The sequence below is a fragment of the Camelus bactrianus genome, chromosome 10, assembly GCF_048773025.1.
Source record: "Camelus bactrianus isolate YW-2024 breed Bactrian camel chromosome 10, ASM4877302v1, whole genome shotgun sequence".
Lineage (NCBI taxonomy): Eukaryota > Metazoa > Chordata > Mammalia > Artiodactyla > Camelidae > Camelus > Camelus bactrianus.
Window position 1 is genome coordinate 64,939,763 of NC_133548.1, and position 21,952 is coordinate 64,961,714.

General features: G+C 35.3%; 1 protein-coding gene across 1 annotated transcript in view; it reads left to right on the forward strand.

Moving 5' to 3' along the window:
- CEP57 (centrosomal protein 57) overlaps positions 1 to 21,952 on the forward strand; it is a 39,777-nt gene that overhangs the window by 14,211 nt on the left and 3,614 nt on the right. The window contains exons 3-9 of the mRNA XM_010973335.3: positions 7,709 to 7,888; positions 8,230 to 8,351; positions 10,890 to 11,006; positions 11,586 to 11,663; positions 14,468 to 14,575; positions 15,116 to 15,193; positions 21,681 to 21,919. Of these exons, the coding sequence (XP_010971637.2) occupies positions 7,709 to 7,888; positions 8,230 to 8,351; positions 10,890 to 11,006; positions 11,586 to 11,663; positions 14,468 to 14,575; positions 15,116 to 15,193; positions 21,681 to 21,919 (922 nt within the window). The remainder of the gene's footprint in view (positions 1 to 7,708; positions 7,889 to 8,229; positions 8,352 to 10,889; positions 11,007 to 11,585; positions 11,664 to 14,467; positions 14,576 to 15,115; positions 15,194 to 21,680; positions 21,920 to 21,952) is intronic.

The following is a 21,952-nucleotide window of genomic DNA, read 5'->3' on the forward strand; positions in this document are numbered from 1 at the left end:
TTCAACAATAAACTGTACAACATGCATGCATTGTTTCTGCCCAAGAAAGCCCACATAAGACTCAGAGATAAGGTTTTATTTGGAGTTGGTCACACACTTTGTGCCTGCTCAGCCAGTCAAGATATTCACCATAAAACGCGTTCTTTACACTAGACAGACTTGTGCAGCAGGATTCAGTGCCCTAGTCATACAAAACAACTTTATCAGTTAGTAACACAGAGAACATTTCAAAAGAAGTGAGTCAAGGTTCAGATCTCTAAACTTTTTTTTTTTTTTTGAGTGCTAGACCACTGAAATCCCTTTGTTTTGAACCTTGAAAAGTTTTTACTCATGCATGGTTTTTATTTGTATTGACTTATACACTTCTAGAATTTGACATACTTCACTATACAATATCAAAAAAACTCCATCTGTTAATACCACTGTTCTCAATAGAACAAAATCATTATATTGGAATGCTATAAAGCTCATGGAACAGATAACTTTTTTTTTTAAAGAATTTTAATTAATTGTGTCATTGGCAACAATTACTGTCAGATCTTTAAAGTCTTAATGTCATTTGAGAAAGTCAAGACAAGCTCATTATTTTCTAGAAAGTGATTACTAAAAAGTCATAGTCATCAGTGAATAGTCATAGTCTAGCAGAAATTCTCTCAAGTAAGAATGATGTTCCTTTAAAGGGAATGGTTTTGGTTCAGCTCACAGTTCAAACCTTTGTACAAGTGCTTTTCATCAACGCTCTTGTCCTTCGGTATGTTCTTTACAGATGCAGCCTTTCCATTTTGTCGATTACTATTAAGAAGATGTGTACTCAAGTTTTGAAATTTAATGATTTTTACTGTTTCACCAAGGACAACAAGCAAGTGGCTTTGTTTTTTCTTACTGGGAGTGTGTGGCAGTGAAGAGTGTGGGGCCAAAATTATATTTTAGTGCCACTGCCTTGTTTTGTGCTAAAATTAGCAGTTTGACCCAACATTGCTCTTGCATCATCACTGCAAACGTCAACATAGTGAAAAGAGTAACTGAAGTCATAGTAGGATGATGAAAATAGTGTTGCTCTCACAGAGCCTGGTAATGAGCCCCCACGTCCCCATGGGGCCATGCCCCACGCTCCGAGAACCAATAATAAGGGATAAGAATACATCCAGAGTAGCTTCTTGTTTATGTAAATATTTTTCCACGTAGGAAGAGTAGATAGTAGCTTCTGTTTCCAGAATCTAGACAATAGCTCCTTGAAAGCAGGGATTGTCTTAATGACTTTTATGTTCTCTCCTGCATCTTGCAGAGTGCCTTGCACATCATATGTGCTCTATACATGTTTGTTGAACTGAAAGTTAGGTCAGAAGTTAGTCTAAACTGAAGCTATGCTAGTTGGGATAGAGAACAGGAGACTGATTAAGGAGAGATTTACGCATATTTTGATGTGGGCAATGAAGAAGATGGAGAAATCTTTTGAGTTCAGGGTTTCTAATGTGGATGAATGATGGTGTGATTAAGACAGATGACAGGAAAAATGGAACATTTTAAGGAAAGCTAATAAATATAGTTTTGGCCACCTCAAATTTGAGATGCCCATGAGTTAAGTGGAGACAAATAGTAAGCAAATGAAAATAAAAATGAAGTGTAAAAGAAAACTGCAGTAATGAACTCAGGCCTCAACAGGGATCGAGTAGTAGATGAAACCCTACAAGTGTGGAAGGGTTTCCGCAGAGAGAAATGCATTGTTTAGACAGTGAGCTAAAAGGTGGGAATAGTCAGCAGGGTAGAGGACTACCAAAACAGGAAAATACTAGGGAAATCAAACATATGTACTAGTGGTCTGTTTTGTTTCCTCCTTTAATCTACAACAAACTTGTACTGCTACTTTAGTGATAGAAATATTCCAAATAACAAATAGACCCAACTTGGTTGTTAACAAGGTGTTAACTGGTTATCTCCTAGGCTTAATGTTCCCCAAGTGCCGTAGTCTCCTGAATGAATGAATGAGTTGAGAAGTAAATAAAGTCTTCCATTCTTTCAGTGCTTCTAGCTGTTACTAGAAAGTTTTCAAACTTTGCACATTAGAATCACCTGAGGATCTTCTTGGATCCCTGCCAGATATTCTTGCGTGTGTGTGTGTGTGTGTGTGTGTGTGTGTGTTTTGTATGGGGGTATGTTCTGGGCATTGGGATTTTTTGAAGCTCTCCAAGTAGTACAGAAGATACAGTAAAGTTAGGAACCACTGACTGTTAGGCAAAGAATAAATTATAAATTACTAAGATGAGGTTTAATTTTGCTAGATAAAGAGTTAGGGATTGCCACCATTTGTTTTCTAATTGATATTTTCATAATTATGGAGACTAGATATGTTTATTGAAATATTTGGGTGCCAGTGATGTGCCACACATAGTATGTGGTATGGGAGTTTCAGTTATGAATAATAGGTTGTCTATTCTCCCTACAGAGGTCTCATTTCAGAGATGATGAAGTTTAAGGGAAAACTCAGTATCTGTCTCTTAAGTTTTCCGGAAGCATTTTACACTTTCATATTTAACTAACCAGAACATATTTAATTTTGAAGTGTACATTCAGGGATACTCTGGGTAAGGAGGATAAAAATTTTAAATCTAGTGTTTGCTATGGAAGTTCTGAAATTTAAAAAAAAATGTACAGCATTTTTATATTTCACTGTGTCACTTTTTTCCATCTTTTAGTATTTGAATTTGCTTCTTATTCTATAAATATATTTCCCACTGTTTTATCTTCCCAATATATGAGGTTAAAAATCTCCAAATTTTTTATTGTTCATTTCTACATAAAATATTTTTCACTCAAAGATCTTCCTAGGTAATGTGGTAATTTGAACATAAATGATGCAGTGGTGCATGTCCTCATAGATATTAGGGCAACAGGAGGGAAGAAAAAGCAAGAAAAAGCTCACTCTTAGTTTTTCTAAGGGAAAAAAAGGCTTTAGATCCATCATTTGATCACCTAGAATGTTTTTTAACTCAATAAAGTAGGCCTGTTTGTATGAAAACTAAATATAAAACTGAAAAGCTATGCCAAGTGTAACTCTTAAAATGGTAGTATAAGGGAGATTATTCAATCATTTGTATCAAAAAATCTCCAACTTAAAAAAAACTAAAAAATAAGGTGATGAAGTAGAAGTTTGCCATAGTTTTTACGTAAACTTTCATATAAAATCTCATTTTGACATAGAAAATGCATTGAAGGATGTGTGTTCTTATGTACTTATGTGTTTATATTTAATTGAAGTACAGATTTTTAAACATATATTAGCCATTGTTAGGATAAAATCAATTTGTATCTTTATGGTACTAGTTTGTTTAATAAAAGTTTAGAAAGCAAAGAGCAGTTAATGAAAACTTAGCTACAAGTGATAGAAAGTCCCAATCTGAACTAGCTTCGGCAAGGAGGAATCTTTCTGGTTTACATACTTGCAAGGGAGGATTGAATAACCAAGAACAGAAGGGCAGATATGCAGGTGGCCTTTAAGAACCTTAGAAACCAGGGACTCGAACATGGCGAGTGCTTCTCTACATCGGTTTTTTCTCTTGGCTAGCCACAGACCAGCTTTTTCCACTCAGCTACTGACAGCTTGAGTTTTAAATTGAACTAATTTTGGCTTCAACTTTTTGGACCAAAGTCCAAAAATCCAAAGAAGAGAGACCTTCCCCTGTGGGTCTGTCAGCTGTGGCCAGATTTGTGAGAGGGAACTAAAGGAACACATCAGTTAGAGTTATAGCCATGCTGAGGAAACAGGAAATACCAGGGAGAGAGGTATATAAGCCAGGCAAACAATTCCAAAGATGTATGCTACACTTCATATAGTAAAATAAAATAATAAAGAAAAAGTCAAGGAAGCAAAATTAGCATAAAACACAATGAGAAAAATAGAGTGACATTTATCAGGTATGATGACAGACGTGATTATGTTTAAAAAAGAAAAGAGAAAACCTCAAAAGTCAATATATGCCTTTTAAGCCAAACCTGAAACAAAGTGACACAGATTAAAAGTAAAAGGTGGGCAAAGACATGTTAGGAACACAACAAATAAAAAGGGTGGATGACAGTATTACTGTCAGAACAGTATCATAGGCAAATGTCAGCAGTTTCACATGACAGTAAACAACATTAAATAATACTCAGCTTAAAAGCAAGAAGAGGAAATACCTCGGTACCAGAAGTAAAATGAATTCAAAGCCAAAAACCTCAGGGACACTATGAGGAGTCCTGGAATTAGATATAAGCCTTAGATATTGGGGTACAGTAGGGGAGAAGTTGGGATGTTAAATCTAAGAAGAGACTGGAGACAAAAGCTTTAGGCCTGTGTGAGGTGCTTCTGGAATAGTGCTTCCTTTGGAAGTCTAATTGGAGAAGAGGAGCCTGGGAAAGAGGCTGTGGTAGAGAAGTCACCTCCGGGAAGCTGGTCTAGGCCTGTTTCTGTGTGCTCTGCCAGGAGCGGACGTGAAGACTTGCATAAACAGAGCTGTGCTGTTACCCAGTGGAAACCCTTAGTGTTGTGAATGTCACTTAAAGAATAATGTGTGTGAGAACTGAGTTTTTTCTTCTACTGGAAGGTTTCACTCTAAGGATGGTCTCACCCTGTCAACTAATAACAGATGAAAGGGCTATAAAAATAGGAAGTGTAGAACTGGTCCAGAACTATTTGTGGAATAGGAAGTTCATAGTCATAACAAGTATGTTTAAGGTTGGAATTCTAGAGGTGTATTTATAGGTTGTCATGGAGAAATACTCATATTTGAATAAGTATGATGTCAACTTAGTAAAGAGGTAATTTCACTAACAAAAGCATAGAAAAATCCAAAGGGACTTCAACATAATGTTTATAATTATTATACTGAGATGATAGGATTATGGGTGTTTTTCCTTTTTATTCCTGTTTTTTCCCCGGAATTCTGCTTAATGTGTGTTTATTCAGTGATTTCTTTTTTCGATGGGGGGGATGGTGAAACTTTAGATACTTAAGCTTATGGATTTCAGTACTTGGAAGGAAATTAATATGTCTTAAATAGTTTCATTATTGAGCAAGAAAAGAATGAAAATAATTAACAATAGTTAACATTGCTGTATAACGTATAAGAAAGTTGTCAAGAAAGTAGATCCTAAGAGTTCTCATCACAAGAAGAAATTCCTTTTTTTATTATATGTATATGAGATGTGTATGTTAACTTACTGTTAATTTCACAATGTATGTAAATCAACCCATCATGTTATACACCTTAAGCTTATACAAATAAAATATTTTTAAACATAGAAATGGCGGGGGTGGGAGGTGACGAGAAAAAAATTTTTTTAAGTTATCTAAGTCTCAGTAAGGTTCTTGCCCCAAGTAGTTTTAGGGACTAAGTTTTGAGAAATGTTTAAACAAATGATTTCCAATTAGCTGTTCTGGAGTACAGAAAAAGAAAGCATGTACCCCAACCTGGGTCTTTTTGTTAATCCAGCTCATCCCTGCAATACCACAGTTGCTGACATACTGAACAAAAACGGGTTGTTCCAGCCAATTGCTGTAATAACTGTAAATGCAAAAATAAAATACTAGCAAGATCATATACTATTAGGCATTATTTAATGAAGGAATGAAAGAAGTGTTTAGTATTATAGTATTACAGTTTTATTTTAATAAATACTCAGTGGTTCAAAAGAGGCAAAAAAACTCAATTGATATTGAATGGCATTTATTTTCTCTTTTTCTATGATATTTCTTATCTGATTATTCCAGTTATATCAAAGAATTATTGTTCCTTTAAATACTAATCTATGTCTGGGCTCTCTTCCCATTCTTAACAGTCTTTTCAGTCGCGTTTTCAGAATGTGTGTATGTGCGTTTCATGTCTGTGTTATTTCTAATTAGATTGCAGTCTCATTGCATTCCAGTAAGAATAAGCTGGCTATATTATAAAACGTATCAGTCTCCTATTTGGAGCCTGTCATGTCTGAAAAACTTGACCAATGAATGAATTGTGTTAATAAATGAGAATGTGTGCCTTGCTTTGAGTGAGAAGGCTCAATGTTTAAAAGAAGGCGATTTTTCCTACCTATTTATAATTTACGTGAAGTTTCATTTAAATCATTGTTTAGGCAAAGTGATTCTGAATATTTAATTGATAAGAATAATTTTGAAATGTTTTAAAGATTTATATAATGTGAGAGACTAGCAGTATTGATATTTATATTATAAAGTTTTAATAATTAAATTACTGGCATAATATTAATAAAACTAGAGTAAAAGTCCTGAAACTGTCTTGGTATGTGTGTGTAATAATTACATCTGTACGTGTAGGTGTATGTACAGATCTGGTTATAATAAAGATGCCATTTAAAGTCGTTCCTTCAATACAGAAATACCTTTTACTTGACTTAAAGAGGTAAATGGAAAAGTACAAAGTTTATCTAATCTTGAGGTTGCAGAAGAACATCTTCGTATATAAACAAAGAACTTTTGGGGAAAGGTTATTAGATGTAACTATGAAAATCAGAACATCTTTATATCAAAACTAACAACATCAAAACCAGAATTAAACACAAATAATAAAATGGAAGAGGGGGGAACTTTTTCTTACAGAAAAATGGGCAAAGAAATCAAAAGATAGTCAATAATATATACAAAAATATTTAAACTTTTAATAGAGATGCAAAATAAAATAAACAGAGTACCATGGGTTTCCTAATCAGAATGGTGGAGATACTGTAATTAATAATGGTCTGTATTGGCAAAGACATATTCCTTTGGGGGGGTTATTTATTCATTCGTTTGTTTGTTTGTTTGTTTATAGTACCGGAGATTGAACCAGGATCTCATGCATACTAAGCAAGCACTCTTCCACTTGAGTTGTACCCTCCCCAACTAAGACATACACTTCTGATGAAAGGATTAATTGATGCAGTCCGTTTTGAACATACTTTACTCTGTTCAAGAGCTATTTTAAAAGTCTTTAATCCAAAAACTTAGTTTTTCAATTCCTAATAGATCACAGGGAAATAATCTTTTAAGTCTGTCTGATTGCATGAGGGAATGCTTACAGTTCCATAATGCTAAACGGAAAACAAAACTTAGAACGATTTTGATCTCAATTTATTTTATACATATAGAAAATGATTGAAAGAAATGACCAAAAATGATGTTCATTTCTCTTGGTAGTGGGAGTATCAGTTGTTCTCTTTGTTGTATTTTTCCTGTGCCCTCTACAGCAAATATGTCTTACTTTTATAATCAGGAATTTTGAGGGGCAGAGTGCTTAGGGTTTTTTTCTAAATAATGAAAAAACTGGAGATTAAAAAAAAATCCTTTTTGTGCTTGATCTATTTTTATCTCTACATTTGAATTCTGCATGTGATCCTATTAGTAAAACAGAGAAGACTGATAGTAAATATTGTACTTTGGGACAGTTCATGAATTTTATATGATCAGCTCAATATTTCTACAATTTTATAAAATCTTCAAAATGTTTTTACCTTAGCAGTATGCTTTTTACTTGAGTATCTAGCACATTTCAGAGGCTCAAAAGATGTCTTAAAATGGATCTCTTTTAAATAATTATCATGTGATAATAATTAACATTGTATTCCCAGAGTGTGATCCTTCACTGGACCTACCCATCAAGTTTTCTATTTGGATGAGTTTATTCTTTTCCAGTGAACTTTTTAAAATTATCTTATAGTTATCCATGTTTGTATTTGGCAGCTATATTTTCTGCTCTGAAGAATCTTCAAGATAAAATTCGACGTTTAGAACTTGAAAGGATTCAGGCAGAAGAAAGTGTGAAAACCTTGTCTAAAGAGACAATTGAATATAAAAAAGTATTGGATGAACAGATACAAGAAAGGGAGAATTCAAAGAATGAGGAATCAAAACACAATCAAGGTTTGTTTAATTATGAAGGAAATGAAAGACTGAGTGGTATAAAATTACTCTCAAAGAAATTCCACATTAGTGTTTCCTGGTGCTCAGTGTCTTTGAGCACTACAAAGTGCAGTATCCGGGGTGCATTTTGAGGAACAAGTGCTGATGTCCTGTGTTATATGTACTGACTAAATTCAAGGCAGATGGGACTAACATACAGAAAGAGAATGACTTCAGTCATCTGAAAAGGCTTCCAGAGCTGCTGGAAAGTGTTATATATACTGTAGATTTAATTCATGTTAAACAGCTTGTTAAATCTATTGAGTAAGCTAATTTCTGCTTTTCGTATGTATTCTTTTTAGAACTGACATCTCAGTTGTTAGCTGCAGAAAATAAATGTAATCTTTTAGAAAAACAACTGGAATACATGCGTAATATGATAAAACATGCAGAAATGGAAAGGACTTCTGTATTAGAGAAACAGGTACGTTTCCTCACAGATTCATTCTCAAGTGAGTTATGGAGAAAACTGGATGGATATAAAGACTTTTTTCCTCAATGAAGACTGATGATACTGTTACAAATAATCGTTCGCCTTCTATCTTAAAAGAGTTCATTTTGAAAAACTGCTAGTGGAAGTTTTGAGAAAAATGTGGTTTCTTTTTTCAACAAAGCTTTAAGGGGAGTTTCCTTTTTGGACGACCCTTAGGCGCACTGCCATCCTCTGCATGCAGCTTTGATAGCCTCTGCTTTTGCACAGCACAACAGCCCAGGACTGAAACTGCTTCAGATCGTTTATGATGTCTGAAGACTTGATGGGTCTTCATTGTTACTGCTGTATTTGGTAGAGTTTTACTTAAATGGGAAACATACTGTATGTATAATTGAGTCTCCTTTTCAAGTTATGTTAACTTCTGTGAGTGTACATTAAAAAAAGTATAAATCATCTTATGTACCTCTCTGCCTCTTGAATTTGTTTAAAGACTGCAGTAGGTAGCACATTTCAGGATTTGAAAAACTCTTTACAATTGTTATGTTAACAGAAATGTTTTGCTGTGTCACACCTGAGGTGTTTTTACTTAAGTAACCTACACATTTGTCAGAGGACATCTGCAACATGAGTCTCGAATATATTTTTTAAAACACACCTCCCTTTCCTGTTATGAATCTAGAATTGGAATTCATCATGAATACCACAGTTTCTGGGCATCTTAACTTTATCGTGCAAAAGTTGAATGTTTGTGTGCTTAACATTTTGCTAGATACTGTGCAGTGTGAAAGGAATTAAATGCTTTCTACCTCAGTCAGCTTTCAGTCACAGTTGGAGATATTAGACCTAAAAGAAGTATTTGAATAATTGCACAGCAGTATTTAAGAGGATGTTTCAGTAATTAATTCTCGTGTGTGTTATAGGTCTCTTTACTGTACCATTGAGTTTATTTGTAACCATGTTTTTTTTTTTGTTTCCATTTGGGTCCTCTTCAGTTTGCCTGTTTTTGTTATTTTAATGTATCATTACTTTGATTTTTATTCTTTCCTTTTATCTCTTTGAACAGTAAAAATTCCCAGTCTCTTAAAAGTGATCTGATTTTTTTTCTTATGAGAACTGTGTGTGTGTGTGTGTGTGTGTGTGTGTGTGTGTGTGTGTGTGTGTGTGTGTGTGTGTGTTTGGTAGCTCATATTCTTTCGAGTTGTTTTGGGAATTCTGTACTTCAGAGTTGTGTGGGCGGTGCTGTGGATTTGACTTTGCTGAGGCTTGATGGGTTTGCCTGGTTTTGGCCCTCATTTATGGTAGTTTGTTGGCTTGGGGTTCTTGCATTACGCAGATGGTACATTGCCTGAGATTTATGTCACGTTCCTGCTATGTCCTGTACGCTGAGGCTACAGTCCTGCCTCATGTAACATTTGGCTTCAGTATTCTTTCATTTGCTTTTGAGTTCTTTATCTATTTTGCATCTGGAAAACTCCCTTTCTTGTCTTCAAACTTGCTCTGTAATTATTATTTCTGTGTTTATCTAACACTTTTATGTGATAGATGGGGTGGGAGTCTGCCACATAACTGAAATGATGAAATATACACAATAATCTGGCAGTGGTCGTCATTGGGGTAGTCCAGTTCTCAGGTGAGGAAGCATTTACAAGACTACAGTGAGATATCTTGATTAATATAGCTATTAGACATATATAGTATATGTCTTTGAATTAAGCCCTGTTTTCATCAAGAAATTTTAAATAGCCCATTTTTAATAAGAATGCTTTCAGTACTGGAAATAAAATATGATTTGTGCCAATTTTTAACTTTATTTTTTAAGAGTGGTAACTATCCACTAAGGTGAATAGGAAGAAATTAGTAGTTCACACAAATTCCTGAGAAAATTATAGCTTTATATTACTTCGTCTTTCAAATTTCTGTCAGTATGACACCTATTGCTGTAGACTTGTACACGAAGATACACTGTTTACAAGTTCACATGCTTAGCGCTTGCCTTTTTTACCAGTAGACCTCAGTCTAACATATTTCCGCTTTTTATCCTGATGTAATGGATTATCCTATGAGTGTCTATCCTGAAATCTGATAGGTGGCAGTATTTTCAAATCCTTGACCCTAAACCTAAAAAAAAAGTGATGGATGTTTTGCGTAGAATTTAGAGAAGTGTAAATGATAGATACCAAAACAATAATTACTCCCTTCATTAATAGATGAACTATTTAAGAGATTAATTGTTAAGTATTTGTGTGTAGCCTGTATGTCTGGTAAATGTCTGCTGTCGTGGAGTGTTAGCAAGCCTTGCTACAGGGAACCAAATGTTACAACAGCAGTATATAGTAAGAACAGGGTTTCACTTGTACTTACTGATGTTCTTTTGGCTTCGTCTTAATACTGTTTTCCTAGAACTCATTTGCGGTATCTCCGTAGCTCTGTGAAAGGCCAGACAAACAGCATACAGCATACTATGCTCAGTATTAGTTGTTTTTCTTTTTTTTTGTCAAATTATCATGCTGTATTTAATATTGTTTCCAGGTTTCCCTAGAAAGAGAACGACAACACGATCAAACACATGTTCAAAACCAACTTGAAAAATTGGACCTCCTTGAACAGGAGTATAACAAGCTTACCACGATGCAGGCCCTTGCAGAAGTCAGTGAATGTCTGTTTTACTTATCAGTGCATAATATTGGTTCTTTTGTGAAATTGATCATTTTATAATTCTGGATATTTTATAGGAAGAATAGTGACCTTGTAGCAAAGAAACATATAGGAATTTTTTTAAAGGAAGAAATGTAAATTTGGAGAGAATGTCCACCTTTTACAATCTTAAGGTACATGAGGAAGGAGTTCTTTTTGAAAATGTTGACAGATTAAATGTTTTTGAGTATCCGTAAGGCTTATATCACTTGATTTAAGTTGTTCTCTGAACTACTTTTAGTTTTAATTGATTCACTTGGGACGTATTTAATACCACTGAGACTCTAACGTTCCAGCTTCAGCTTCCGTGTAGCCTGTCTGCCTTCATACGGAGCTGTGTTCTCTGGCCATAGATTTTACCCATAATTCTGTTCAGCTACCTCACAAGTGACTCATAATAAATAGAATGATAGAGTGAACTCACAAGCTTATATTTACTCTGCTAAAATCATTTGTTGCTTGTATTAAAAATTTACAAATAGACACTAAAACTCTTTTTACTATTACCACTTTTAATGTTTTTATCACTAGAAAAAAATGCAAGAGTTGGAAGCAAAACTCCGTGAAGAGGAACAGGAAAGGAAACGTATGCAAGCTAAGGCCGCCCAGGTAAGCTGAAATGTGCGCAGGCGGGCTCCTCACATTTTATACTGCTCTGTGTAAATACATGTAGGTGTGGGCTGCTTTGATTATTTATACTTTAGAATGGCCCAGTATATAAATTTGCAGACTTAGGTTAATCTGAAAAATTATAAACTTATTTTTATACTCAGAAAGTAAAAGTTGAGCAGTTCTATAGGGTTTTTCACATTGTGGGCTTTTGATCAGCATTTAAAAAGTCAACGTGGACTAAAAAATATTAGAGACTATACACAGTACAATACACGGTCATGTGCAGCGTCTCACATCAGTCACTGTCAGAGGTGTTGGAAGGCCTTGTTCAGTGTCCTACTTATTTATAAGCGCTTCCCGAGTGTTTTGGTGGCCTCGAGACTCCAGGACAGAAGGTGAAGTAGTGAGCTGCCCTGTAGGTGGTGACACATAGTAAATCACAGAAGCTTCCATGTAAGGAGGATGAGCTCTGCTCATTCCTAGTCCAGGATTTTATCCTCTGCAGTGGCCGCCAGGTAGAACAGGTAAGGCAGTGCGAATGCATAGAAATGCTGAGTATGTACCAACCAGAACTGCATTTCTAGAAGATAAGCAGCATTTCTGTCCTAGTAAATCTTACTTACGGGCCAAATAAAATACTTCTGTTTATAACTGAAGTCTCTACCCATATAAGCTTATTTATTTAAGTACCTCCCATATATTACCCTCCTCTTTCCAAAGTCTTTAAGTTTTATATCATTTATAAGTATCTTTTCTCATAATATTAACACAAGAATCAGGGCCAGATTCCAAAAACCGTTAGGAGTGGAGGCTCTGCAGTTCAGACTGTGGCCGGATGTCAGCAGTGTCTGGGCTCACTTCACACATGTGCTCATAGGACTGTAACGTCTACTATCTCATCTTTATTTTCTTGTCTGTTTCTTCCACTGCTTCCCCAAATTTATGAACTTAACGTATTTTCCTTCTCAAATATTTACCTTCTGATCAATGTGTATGTATTTTTTACCTCTGTGTGCTTTCTGAGTTACATAGCCATGTGGTTTTATTTTTGAGATTACTTCTCTGTCCATTCCACTTTAAGGTAAGTAGGCCACTTTTACTGTGTCCCATTGCCTAACCTATAACATGCAGACTTTTGGGTTGTGCTTTATATAAATTGTAGTAGTGAGTTCTGTTGTACATGAAATATAGAATTAAATAAGTTCATTATTTTATGAATTAAAAAATTACTTTATGGTATTTTTGTATTTAGCAGTCAAAAAATGGAGACCAAATCAGTGATTACTGACAATATAATATCACTAAAGGTTTTGAATTCTGATAGTGAACACTGCTGTAGGGGAAGAACCAGCCAGGAATGATATGTGGTTCCAAGTCTAGCTAACCCTAATTTGTGTAGTCTTGGGCAAGAAGTTAACCATTCAGAGCTTGGGTTTTACCACTGATAAAGTGGTCTTCATTTCACATCTTCTTTATGTTGGAGCGATGAAACAAGAGAAAAGATAATGAAAGTACTTTAAAATGTTAAAACTGCCACACAAATATGTGACAACTACTGGGAAGAACTAAGTAAGCTGGAAATTAAAATAGTTCAGAAATCTTTTATTTTACATGCTATTTAAACTCATTGTCGGGGAGGATATAGCTCAGTGGTAGAGCGCATGCTTGGCTTGCACAAGGTCCTGGGTTCAATCCTCAGTACCTCCATTAAAAATAAATAAATAAACCTAATGACCCCCCAAAAAACAAATAAACAAATAAACTCATTGGCTTCATAGGTCTTCCACAGTAGTAATTTCATGTTCATTGAATTCTATGTTTGATTTACTGTGTATAAAGCATCGTGTGGGAATGTAGATATTCATGAGAGTAGAAATCCCTGTGTTCCTTTGTCACTGAATAGATTCTATCCCCAAGGAATGCAATCATCATGGTAAGTATTAGGAATAAACTCAGTATTTCTTACAACTAATCCATTGGTTCTGAGTGTTTGAGCTCCATCTTAATTTCCTGAAGAATTTTAAAATACAAATTTCCCCAGCCTGGAATGTTTAAAATCATGAGGTCTGGAGAGGCACCTGACAATCTTAATTTTTCTCATAAACTCCAGACAATTTTGATACATAGGCAGATTTGAAACCACTATTTTAGACAAATAAACTCACACACACACACACGTATATGTGTATGATTATATTTTTAAAGGAAAGTTGAAAGTTGCTTTAGGGAAAACAACAGTCCTTGTTTGAAATCCTTAAGAATTGCTTGTGGAATTTCTACCATATTAAATGAATGTAGTTACTAAGCTTCTAGAGAAAAGGGCCTGATAACATTTTCTGACATTCTTTCCAGTTCTTTTGGGCATAGATTTCTAGTTCATTTTAATTATAAGTGTATGAATTTTTAAACGAGGAAGACTCTCCAGCTGCTTTGTGTCTGGCACTGTTGTATATGCCGTCTGTGAAAAGAACAAAACATTAAACATTGGTTTGGAGTTAGAAATGTTGCATTTAACTCATTAGACATAATTTAAGGACCAACCTCAAATAATGGAGCTGAAGGGTTTCAGGCTGTGAAAGGACAAATTATATAGCACAGCACTTCAAGATAAAAAGACTGATAGTGATTTAAAATATCTGACAGAGGTTGACAGATTGGTTCAAGACACAGTCACACAGCTATGATGTGTTTTTTAATCTGACACTACTGTAGGTTTTTACAGGCCTTTTACATAGCAAACTCAAATTGGGGTCAGCTTTTATTTCTACAGTATTAACTTTAGGCTGTCACATTTTTCCTAGTTGCAGACTGGTCTAGAAACAAACAGACTTATCCTTGAACATAAGGCTACTTCATCTGTTCCTAGTCCAAAAAGAATTAAAAAAAAGAAGTCAAAACCACCAGAAAAGGTATGAAAACAGAACCAGTAAGTCAAAGTGCTGATTATTACTTGGTGTCGTTTATGTGAAAACACTTGTACACCATGTGGTACTTCACCGTTGACTGAGTACATTTCTTACATTCTCAGTTTCTTCATTAGGAAAATGGGGGTAAGTAATACCTACTTGTCAGTTTTCACCCTAACAGTGAGATAATAAAAAAAAAAAAAAGGAAAGCATTTTAGAACTACGTAGCACTGCACAGGTACTGGTTATTAATATTCAGTATTGTGTTGATTACCTTTTGTTCTTAAAAATTTGTGTGTGGATATACGTACACACACGCACTGCTTCTCTGTTTAGACTGTAACTGCTATTTTGACAGGTACTATTTTTCTTTAATATCCTTTCCTAGACTAGGATGCGTGTTGATGAGTATTATTAGGAGCTCCAGATCCCAGTGCCAGTAGAGACAGTAGCCCAGCAGTAAGCTGGAGTTTCAGCTTAGTCATGTGTAGTCAGCTTTTATCATCATGTGACTATAATTGCTTTTCTTTCTTTTCCATTCAGAAAGGCTCTAAGAACTACTTTGCTGCACAACCACATTATAGATTATGCTTGGGTGATATGCCATTTGTAGCTGGAAAGGTGAGTTGGTTGAACTCAGGATTTTTTTTATACAACCTAGAGCTTTGAATTAAGTCCACTCATCTGCCTTTATACCTATAAATGGTGGTAACATTTTCCTGCTTCTTTACCAATATGAATTGTAATTATGTGAGAATGAGATGGAGGAAAGTTTTATGGGGTTGAGGGAGCAGGGAAGAGACTAGGAGGACACTTTAAAGCAGGGAAGTTATGAACAAAAGCAGACATCCTGGCTTGGAGAAGGTGTGGTTGCAGGTAGGATCTAGGGACTGTAGGAAACAGTATATTTGTAACCTTGCATTTTTATTGAGAGCCCCGTTGATTTGTAATTAGGTAATGGATATTTAAATGACATGTACATATTACTTAATAGGATTCATTCTCCAAGAAGAAGTCATACATAGACTTGAATCCTAAGTTCCTTTAATGCTTAAAAATATAGAGATCATTTTGTCAAGTGTCAGCAAGTACTGGGTGATTTTTTTTTCTAGATGAGTTTTTTTTTTTTTTTTTTTTAGTATGTGCTTTTTTTTTTTTCAATTGAAGTATAGCTGATTTACAGTGTTCTGTTTGTTTCTGGTGTAGAGCATCATGATTCAGTTAGACATATTCTTTGTCATTGTAGGTTATTACAAGTTACTTGAATATAGTTCCCTGTGCTATACAGTAGGACCTTTTTTATTTATCTTTTTCTATATAATAGTTTGTATCTACCAGTCCCACTAAACTCCTAATTTTTCCCTTCCCCTCACTTCTTTCCTCTTTGGTAACTATAAATTTGTTTTCTATGTCTGTGTGTCTGTTTCTGTTTTGTAAATAAGTTCACTTGTATCATTTTTTTTTAGATTCCACATGTAAGTGATACTGTTATGGTATTTGCCTTTCTCTGTCTGTCTTACTTCACTTCCATGTTGCTGTAAATGGTATTATTTATTCTTTTTTATGGCTGAGTAGCATACCAGCATCTGTATACCACATTGCCTTAAACCAGTCATCTGCTGATGGGCACTTGGGTAGTTTCCACGTCTTGACTGTTGTAAATAGTGCTGCTGTGAACATTGGGGTGCACTTACCTTTTCGAATTAGAGGGTTTTGTTTTGTTTTGTTTTGTTTTGTTTTGTTTTGTTGTCTTTTCAGGATATATGCTCAGGAGTGGGATTGCTGGATCATATGGTTAACTCTGTTTCTGGTTTTTTAAGTGATTTCTAGTAAGTGCTTATGTGTGTTAGCTTATACCACTTTTCATTAATGATTGTGTTGCTAGTTGTTACATGCGTAGATGCCTTGAATCCCCATCTAGATTGTGAGTTTGAGAGGCTTTAATTTTATTTCTTTCTTTATTTTAATCCCACAGTAAATCCTCAGTGAAAGCTTGGGGAATGAACTATTTCCTGGCTCCCATTTGCCCTTTGTAGATGTGATGAGGCACAAATCACTTTAAAACGTTTTGCCATTGGCTCCATGCTGTCCTTTACCCTAAATTTAATCTTTTGGATTGCAGACCATCTTTTGACCTTTGTTATTTCTTTTATCTCTTGCTTCTAACTGTGGAGCCATTTGGTTTTACTTTGCCATAGAATCTTTGAGTTGCACTGGAAACAGAGTTTCTCAAAGGACATCAGAATTACTGACTGTGCATTTGGAAATGAGATTACGAAGCCCCACCACTATTCTACTAGATCAGAACCTTCTGAGTGCAGGGCGGAGAACGTATTTTTACCTGGTCCCCAGTCTCCATTTAACATTCAGTTAGATTTGGGGCCCACTTAGTGCCCTTCCCTGCCCAGTGTTTTCATTGTGTAAACATCCAGAGTAACGCTTGTGTGCTCTGTGCAGACACATCTACTGATGAAACCTTATTATACCTCAAACAGCCCTTCACATTACTGGATGGCTTTATTTGAAAGGTCTTAAGTGAGATGAAGTCTTTCACTGTAAATTCTATTCATTGGTCTGTTTTCTGCTCTCAGGGATCCAATAGAAGAAATGAACCCTCGACTATAGGAAGTTTAGAAACTTTTGAAGATAGCTTTATTTCTATTCTTATCTCCTTATTCTAGTTACAAATAACTGTTTTTTCTTCAACATAAGATGTGGTTTATGAGTTTCTTTACCACTTCATTACTCTTTCTCCCTAAATTGAATATAGCCCTCTAAATGTGGTGTGACTAACGCAGAACAGACCCTTGGTCATGTTCTAGATAGTCTGTTAATTCAGCCTAGCATCACATTAATGTTACTGGGAAGCCACAGCATCCCTTTCACTCAGCAGTTGTGGAGTAAACTGAAGTCACAGATCTTTTCCTGAATCTTTGCATCAGCTGCTCTAGGTCCTATACTTGTGGAGCTGATTTTTTTTATACAGAATTTTTAATCCAATGAAGCACTATAGGAACAGATTCAGTCTGTCCCACATTAGATTAGAATCTAGTTCAGTCTTCTATTACATTTGTGTTATCCTCAGATTTAATTGCCTATGTTTGGTAATTCTCACTGTAGTCATTGATACAGAGGTTGAACAGGACAGGTTCACAGGTTCAAAGACAGGGCTTTTCAACCTAAGCTCTTCTTTTGCAGTTGTAATTTGTACTTTTTGTGAAATACTATTCAAACAGCTAAGAATGTACTGTCATCTGAGTGTTTCTCAAACTTATCTATGGTGGAGAACCAGTTTTTATTTTTAACTATACATTGACATAAACCAGTACATTTGTAAAATGCAATCAAAATGAATTACTAGGAAAAATGAAACCTAAAAGACAAAATACAAGTTCCAGTTTTTTTATTATTAGATTCAGCAAAGTTATCTTAATACAATCAGAAAAACAATAGAAAAAAGAATTTCAAAAACTATATACTGTTTGTTGAAAATTTATTTGTAGGCAATTAGTATAGTGAATACATACTAAAAGTTATGGGCAAAATAGTGATTCCCCATTCATTCGCACTTTAAAATGAATACCATGTATATAAGCATTTAAAGTTACTGAGGCAGGTGAATTTGGTTTTTGATAATCAAGTTTGTATTGATGACAATGTACTTGCAAAGGAGAATGTATATCTAAACCATTTAAATGTAAATGAGTTTCAATTATCTAGGTGGAAACATGGATTAGCTTTTTTATTTTGAAAAGATTATATAGATTCATACCAAGTTGAAAAAATACAGAAAGATCCTGTGTACCCTTCACCCAGTTTACCCCAGTAGTAACATATATCTAGTACAGTATCAAAACCAGATTAGCATTGGTACGATCCACAGACCTTATTCAGGTTTCTCTAGTTTTACATGTGCTCCTGTATGCACGTGAGCACATGTGCAGATACGTCACTGCAATTTTATCACATGTAGATCTGTGGCACCACCACCAGACCACATCTGTAATTTCACAATGTTAAATAAATGGTATCATGCAGTATGTCACCTTTCAAAATTGATTTCGCACAGCATAATTCCCTTGAGATCCATCAAACTTGTTCTATGTAACCATAGTTTTTCCTTTCTGTTACTGAGTACTATTCCTGGTGTGGATGTACCACAATTTAATGATTCACTTGTTGAAGGATATTTGGGTTGTTTCCAGTTTTGGCATTTACATATAAAACCAATATGAACATTTGTGTACAGCTTTTTGTGTGGGCACACCTTTTCATTTCTCTGGGATAAATTCCCAGGAAATTGATTGCTAGATTATATGGTAAGTGTATGTTTAGTCTTTAAAGAAACTACCCAGCTGTTTTTGAGTGGCTCTAACATTTTATATTCTCTGTAGCAGTGTATGAAAGATACAGTTTTTCCACATTCTCAGCAACACTTAGTATTGTCACTTAATTTATTGTTCTGATAGGTATGTTGTGATACCTCACTATGGTTTTAAATTGTTCCTTATGACTAATGGTGTTTGAACTTCCTTTTCATGTACTTATTTGTTGTATATCCTCTAGTGAAATGTCTGTGTATCTTGCCCTTTTTAAATTGAATTGGTTTGTTTGTTTGTTTTTACTATTAGGTTTTGAGAGTTCTTTATGTATTTTACACACAAGTCATGTGTCAGATATGTGGTTTGCAAATGTATCCTCCCAGTCTTCGGCGTTTCCTTTTTATGCTCTTAAACTCTTTCACAAAGCAGAAGCTTTACGTTTTGGCAAAATCCAGTTAATTTATTTTTGTTTGTTTGTTTGTTTTTGTGGATCATGCTTTTGGTGTCATGTCTAAGGACTCTGCCTAGATGTACATCCTCTCAAGTCTCTCTTACATTTTCATCTGTGTTTTTTATACTTTTATATTTTACATTTAAATCTGTGATCTACTTGAAATAATTTTTTGTTTACAGTATGAGGCTTATTAAGTCAAGGTTTATTTTTCATTCTCTTCCATTGATGTATGCGTGCACCTGTTTGCCAGTACACTGCCTTGATGACTGTAGTTTTATATGGCAAGTCTCAACATTGGGAAGAGTGATTGTTTCTCCTACTTTATTCTTTCTCAAAATTCTTTTAGCACTTCTAGTTCCTTTGCCTTTCTGCATGAATTTTAGAATAAATTTCTCTGTTTCCAAGAAAAGTCTTGCTGAAGTTTTGATAGGAATTGTATTATGCCTATCAGTTTGGGAGAATTGACATCCTTGTTGTGTTGAGTCTTTCAGCCCATGAGAATTGTGTGTCTTATTTAGCTCTTTGATTTCCTTCATCAGTGTTTTGTGGTTTTCATCATATTAGTCCTAAACCTGTTTTATTGGCTTTATATTCACATTTTTTGAGCAGTTGTAAATTTTGTTGAGTTTTAATTTCAGTCTCTGCATGATCATTGCTAGTGTATTTCGGTTATGTATGTTGATCTTACGTTCCATGACTTTGCCAGATTCACTTATTAGCCCTCAGAATTATTTTTTGAATTGCTTTTCTGTGTAAAGAATCATGTCCTCTGTAAATAGGGATAATTTTATTTCTTCCTTTTAATTTGTGTGCCTTTTATTTCCTTTCTGGCCTTTCTGCACTGGCTAGGGTTTCCTATATTATAAGAGTGGTAGGAGTGAACATCCTTGCCTTTTTTCTGATCTTCAGGGGAAAGCATCAGTCTTTCACCAATAAGTATGATGTTAGCTGTAGGTTTCTTGCCCATGCTCTTTGTCGACTTAGGAAATTTCTCTCTGTTCCTACTTTGCTGAAAGTTGATACCCTTAATTGGTATTGGATTTTTTCACATGCTTTTCTTCATCAAATGATATGGTTATGTGATTTTTCTTTTTTACCTTGCTGATATGCTGTATTATTACATTGACTGGTTTTCAAATACTGAACTAGCCTTGCATTCCTGGAGTATACCCCACTTGGTTGTGGTGTGTACTTCTCTGTGTATATATTGCTGGACTCAGTTTGCTACCTAACAACAAAAACTAGGATACAAAGAGCATCAGTTTAGCTTAGCAGAGTGGCCTTTGCAAACCTAGCTGATCAACCTAGCTGATCAGAGTCAACTGGCGGACTTTTAAATAAACATTTCTAAGCCTTGACAACACGCTGGTTGAGTTTTGGATGCTGCCTAGGAATCTGCATTTTAAACTGTCTGTCTGGCTGATGCTTGTGGAGCCAAGTTGGCCCAGCCATGTGTTTGTAAATTGAAATAGCACATTGAGATTATTGTTTAGTGTTTAAAACAAAAACAGAAATTTTGAGAAGGCTACGAGGATTTTCGTGTTGTGTGACAGCCATGAACTTAGTGCCTCTTACTATTTGAGGATAGAGACGTGAATACAGTAACAGTCCCTACCACCTGGAAGCACATACACTATTTAGTAGGTGAAATAGACATGCAGATACAATCATAATATGATAAATGCTGAGACAGACATAACTGCTGTAGGCGATCTGAGAAGGACCAATTAATTTTACCTGGAGGTTTTAAGAAGCTCTTTATAAATCATATATTTGAATTGGTTTTTAAAAATGGTGTAAGAATTGGCACTCAAAAGAAATGGCACTCGCAAATATAGTTTATTCAAATGATGGCAAGCAATTAGGAAACAGTGGGACATGAGGCCAAGGAGTAGAAGTTGCAGGTCAGTGATACAGGGCCTTGTTTTCTGTGCCGAGGAGCTTGGAGATCAGAGTCAGTGGGCTTAACATCAGAGAATTTCAAATAGGAGAACAACATGATCAGAGTAATATTTTAGAAGGATAGCTGATAGCACTGTGGAGTTAGAGAAGGAACAGACTGGGAGCAGGGGGACAGTTAGGATGTTCCTCCATTGCTAATAGAGATGGATGCATAAGCCAAGTGAATGACAGGAGGGAGGAGACTAAGAGGCAGATCAGAAATATAGGTTAAGTCTGTGGGACTTGGTAACTGATTTACTATAGACTAGGAGGTTTGTGTCATGGGCTTTGGTTGTCGGGGAAGAGAGGGTCTTTTTACCCATGTGAGGAGATAAAAAGAAAACATTTCTAGAGGATGTGGCTTCAGTCACTAATTTTCATTTTTCTTTAGTCCACCAGCCCCAGCCATGCCGTGGTAGCTAATGTTCAGCATGTCTTGCATCTAATGAAGCAACACAGTAAAGTCCTGTGCAATGATCGGGTAGTCAGCAGTGTTCCTTTGGCAAAGCAAGTATGTTCACGAAGCATTAAAAGCAAGAAGTCAGTGACACCTCCCTCCTCTAGCAGCATTGATGAAGAGCTGGCAGAAGTCTTACAGACTTTGCAAGATGAGTTTGGGCAGATGAGCTTGTGAGTTTCAGTTTTTTGGCTTTTTAATTGCGT